Here is a 5,058-nt window from a genome sequence, read left to right as displayed (position 1 = left end):
AAACTCGTAGTGAGCGATCCGGAAAAAGATGATAAATGCAGCGACAACATAGGCCACATGCATATAACATATACAATACTTACTAAAACAACCAAAGAAAATAGATAAAATTTCCCGCAAATAAGCATTTCTGCACTATTGTAATTTAAATTTCCTGCAAATCTCATCAAATATTTGCACATGTTGGTACGGATCCTCCGCGTTGTCACCTGTAAAATGCTTACTCTGCAACAGTTTGAGTAAACTCGGATTAATTTCCTATGTTTCATCATTGGGGCTCAGGCCTAAAGATGTGATGATTTCTTTAAAGGGTGGTCCCAAGTTCTTTATTGCGATGAGTTGATACACATGTTCAAGCTTGGCCATGGTTATTAGAACCTGGTAAATAACTTGGTACACGAAATAAACCAAAACATAAAATAAAGACCAAAGGCTCTTAACTCCACGACATCAACGCCAGAAAGAACTTGATGTCCCGCAAGTGCATATGGTTGAGTTGTAGTCTTTTCTAAGTAAAAGTATCAATTTCACAAAGAGCATAGGAAATGGTTTTTGCCTCTTATAGAGGTTTACCAAAGTGCCTGCAAGTCATCTTTGGCCCAAAGAAAAGTGATGTGCAAGTAAAAATATTGAAAGAGTGTTTTGAGAATAATTAAAGTAAGCAAATAATGAACGAGGGAGTAAATGAAGTGATGAAATCTTCAATAGCGCTAAGGTGTTCCCAAGGAGTCCAGATTCACAACTAGTATTTTTGTTACTTATTTGTGCGAAAGCACAGTTTTGGGTTCAGATAACTTATCCACTTTTATATGCTTATTGTGTGGGCGAAGCCAGATAAAGATATATGCATATTGTCGCAACTCTGTATCAGGCACGACAGCACCATCCCTTCCCCTGTCGAGTGAAGGCAACGATGATTAAGGGTCTTCCCGTCGATGCGGCAAAAGAATTTGGTGTCTCGGTTATGCCTTTTACCAAAGGTTTGCGAAGCAGGGAGATAACTTTTGTCACCGCAGTACCCCCTCTTCCTAGCTCCCCAATGATGGTAACATCCTTTACATTCATTACGGCAAAATTTGCGAGGTCGACATCACACAACATCACGAAGAATAGTTAGCACAAACTTATAAAGAGAATCATGCATCTTATTGGCATTCAGTAATACACATACTAGGATTCCTTCATATCATCGAGAACTAGAGGGTTTACTCAGACACAGAGACAATAAACCTCATCCTGGTGATCATGGCAATAACGGATGAATGATTAATGTAACACACGTATGAATCCACACTAGGGTTTGGTATTACAAAGAGATGGATAAAGAAATCGTATCGAGGTGTGGATGATGACGATGGTAGATGTCGTAGTCTCCTTGATCGAGGTGTTGGAGTGGCGGTGCCCTACTACCGATTCCTCCTTCAGTTCCCGTTCGAAAGTGAGGTTTTATGCGTCTATTTTGTGGTTCTAGTCTCTCTCTCTCTCCCTCTCTCTCTCTCTCTCTCTCAGTTTCTCATACGTGAGATCCGATCAAGCAAAAGTGAAATAGTCGACAAGGGAAAGGCGGTGGGGTATGGTACGAACCGTGGTACAAGTGGGCAATGTTCATACCACGCGCCGTTTTCTCTTCTAAAAAGCCCTACATGGGTGGTTTGGTTTCGATTGACATTTTCTTCATTTGGTAACTTTTTTACGAGGTTCATTTGGTACTACCTCTGTACACAAATATAAGACGTTTTATGTCACTAAGGGAGAATGTTATTATGACATCAATTAGCATGTGCCAAATAAAGGCACCTGCGCGTGGACGAGCAGGTTGGAACGATGAAGCTCACAGCTTGGAGGCTGCATGGACAGACTCTAACGTCAAATACAGTAATGCTACACCTACGTATTGCTTTACGAATAGCTACGTAAACCTTCCATCCCAAATAAATCAGCCCCCCTAATTTTCACTGGATGGGCCCCCCTCCCTTTTCTTTTCCAATCGGACGTTTTTCATCTAAGGGCATGTTTGGATTGTCGTTTTCCATTCAAATACCCTTGTAGAAAATACAGACCTCTGTCGGCCGTTTTATTTCCGTCCGGAAATCCTTTGCAGCTCGATAAGTTACAGCTGTAAATTAAATACCCTTGTATTTTTTTTGCATGGAAATACCCTTGTATTAGAATACCCGATGTCAAGCGCAGTCTAAGCCTCTTCGTAAGATACGTAAAAGTATGTCTAGTGCCCTAGATATGCCCTAGTTATTGCATATCTAAATGAGTGAATCAAGCACAAAGAAGAAAAGAAAAAAGAAAAAAAAATATTCACACGAATCTCGACGTAAGATTAATGACATAGGACTTAGATGTGCAATACTTATGGCACATCTGGATGCGCTTTAGCAAAACTGTAAAAGTATTTACGTAGGTGTAGCGTTGTCCCGTCAAATATCATGCACTGGACGAGGGCCAAGACAAAGACCAAGGGGGAGACCGGGAGAGGGAACCTTCGTAGATTGTGCAGGGGGTCGATTCGGATGCGGGACGATTGGTGTCCGATACCTGATCAACTCCGTACCGCTTCAACCATTATAACCCTTTCCTTCATACTCCACTAACCAGTATTCAGTATATACTCATCACGCTTTAACTGGCCTTCTCTGACCCCGATCGATCTTTTCGAAAACGCTAATCCCAGAAAAACCTCGACGTACGCCAGCAAACAAGACCTGCCGGCGCCGGGAGATTAGCCATGAGCGCCGCCACCACCTACCTTGCGTGGCAGCAGATGCGACGATCGCGTGAAGCCAGGGTGGTGGTCGGTGTCCCACGCACCGAGCCGTTGCAGATGCGACGGGAGGGTGAAACCTGGGTGGCGATCGGTGTCCCGCTCCTCGAGCCCTGTCCCCAGTCTAAGCCTGCCCCCTGCCACAAGCCGTTGATGAGGGTAAGATAAGATGCACCCTCGAATTTTAGAACCCACACTGGTACTGGTAGTATGAACTTTATTTCTCCAACTTAGTACTCGTAGTAAGAAAGACATTTATATGTTTGACATTACAAAGAAAGTTAATGGAATGTGTATAAACTTGTCAGCGTTTCTTCTCTTCTGTAAAAGTGTACGAACGTCCCTGTTATGTGCAAAAGATAATAATGAGTTACTTGACTTGCGCTCCGTAGTATTCTATTTTGTACGATAATCCAGTTCGGTGCCTGGGCTCAGATGAGCCCGGTAAACAGTAATGTGCTTAAAAATAGTAAAACAATAAAAAAAATTGTAATTTTTTGACAAGCAAGATGCGCATGTGCGTGTAAAAAATTTATGAAGTTTGAACATTCGAGGAGCACACGGAAAAAGACAAAATCGTGCATGAACAGTGTTGTTTTCAAATGTTTCTCACGTATCTTTTTTTTTTGCCACGAGCTCCTCGAATGTTCATACTTCATGAAATTTTGCAGGAACATCACACATTTCAGCATCTTGCATCACAAAAAAATGATTTTTTTTCAATTTCTTGTTTATTTTTTGCGACCTTATTGTTTATGCCCGGATTCATCTGAGCCCGGGCACCAAAAGGCCGCACTCATTTTGTACACACAATTGCTAGTATCACTTTTTTCGCTTGAATCTGATGAAAGGGAAAGTGTGATCCGATGTAGTAATGATTTTCTACTTACATTTATTCTTTGCAGTGTTTCATGATCGCGGTGGGAATCATATATACGGTTATGCTCTTCATGGTGGATGGGCCACTCTATGCGAGGATACTTGCCACGTGTGTGATTTGGATTGTGCCGATTAGTATCCTCAGGCTCACATTTGAATCCGATGATCATCTCGAGGATATAGCTTAGTCCTGATCTATCACTTGGTTGTGGTGAGGAAAGGATGATGATGGCAACGCGTCTTTGACTCGCTTCAGTGTTTGTAATCGTCGCTAGCTGGTTTATGGACCTAGATGTGATTTCTACTACTTTTGATGTTCTTTATACTACCTTAACAATTGAAAGTTTTTAGATGGAATAGATATAAAAAAAAGTTCGAAAAAAAACTTAGTCTTGACCTGTACGTGGTGAAATAGTAGCCTTTGCATTTTCATATATTATATATACGTGTATACACTAGCAAATACTCCCTTCGTTCCAAATTACTCGTTGCAAAAATGGATGTATCTAGAACTAAAATACATCTAGATACATCCATACATGCGACAAGTAATTCGGAACGGAGGGAGTATGTCCGTGCATTGTAACGGAGAGAAAATATTACACATCCTTTGCCCGATAAACATGGCTCAAGATCCACATAGGTTCACGTCCTCTACTTCAAACATGGCACCCCTTTTTGAAAATGGCAGAACGGTCATGATTCGCTATTTTCTTGTAAGTTTCAAATATGGCATGATGAATATGGGATTATAGATTAGAAGATGCTCTCTTCATTCAGAAATACTTGTCGGAGAAATGAATGTATCTAGATGTATTTTAGTTCTAAACACATCCATTCTTATCCATTTCTTCATCAAGTATTTTCATTGAGAGGGGGGTATTAACTATTTTGTAGGTGCATTTGAATCTATACATAATATTAAAGGACAGAAACTTTCATAGTTCTTCATACGTCATGTCATTTATATCCGTTGATTTTATTTAACTATAAAGATTGATGGCTGAGATCTCTTTTATTTTTTCTTGTCAAAAAGGTAAGATTTCCGTTCCATCTCTTTCAATTGATCACATCAGACCTAGCGATCAAAATATTTTTTTTGAATCCTAGCGATCGATCTCTTCCTGGCCTAGCGATCTATTTTCTCTCCTATCTAAAAAAGGTAGCGTCCCTAATATCAATCTCTTTTTTTTGCCTAAAAAGAAAAGAACAACGATCTCTGCATCTCGTCAAGCTGTCCTTTGCTAATTGCTAGCAATGTTGGCCCAGGTAAAGTCGTTAGGGGCAAGCCCGGCCATCCAGCCCACACGTTTGATTTTGACATATTGGGCAACCGATCCAATCCTAAGAGACACTAAAAAAATACAAAAGTCCAATTTATACTTCTATATGGCAAGACGTGCACA

At 40.6% G+C, this 5,058-nt stretch overlaps 1 protein-coding gene across 1 annotated transcript in view; it reads right to left on the bottom strand.

Annotated features, from left to right (window-relative positions):
- LOC119272732 overlaps positions 1–1,851 on the bottom strand; it is a 7,881-nt gene extending 6,030 nt beyond the window's left edge. Inside the window, exon 1 of the mRNA XM_037554146.1 lies at positions 1,798–1,851. Coding sequence (XP_037410043.1) covers positions 1,798–1,851 — 54 coding nt within the window. The remainder of the gene's footprint in view (positions 1–1,797) is intronic.
- Positions 1,852–5,058: the final 3,207 nt, after the last annotated feature.

The sequence above is a fragment of the Triticum dicoccoides genome, chromosome 3A (genome assembly GCF_002162155.2).
Source record: "Triticum dicoccoides isolate Atlit2015 ecotype Zavitan chromosome 3A, WEW_v2.0, whole genome shotgun sequence".
NCBI classification, from domain to species: Eukaryota; Viridiplantae; Streptophyta; class Magnoliopsida; order Poales; family Poaceae; genus Triticum; species Triticum dicoccoides.
Note: the sequence above shows the minus strand (reverse complement) of the source record. Positions and strands in the feature narration are given on the sequence as shown.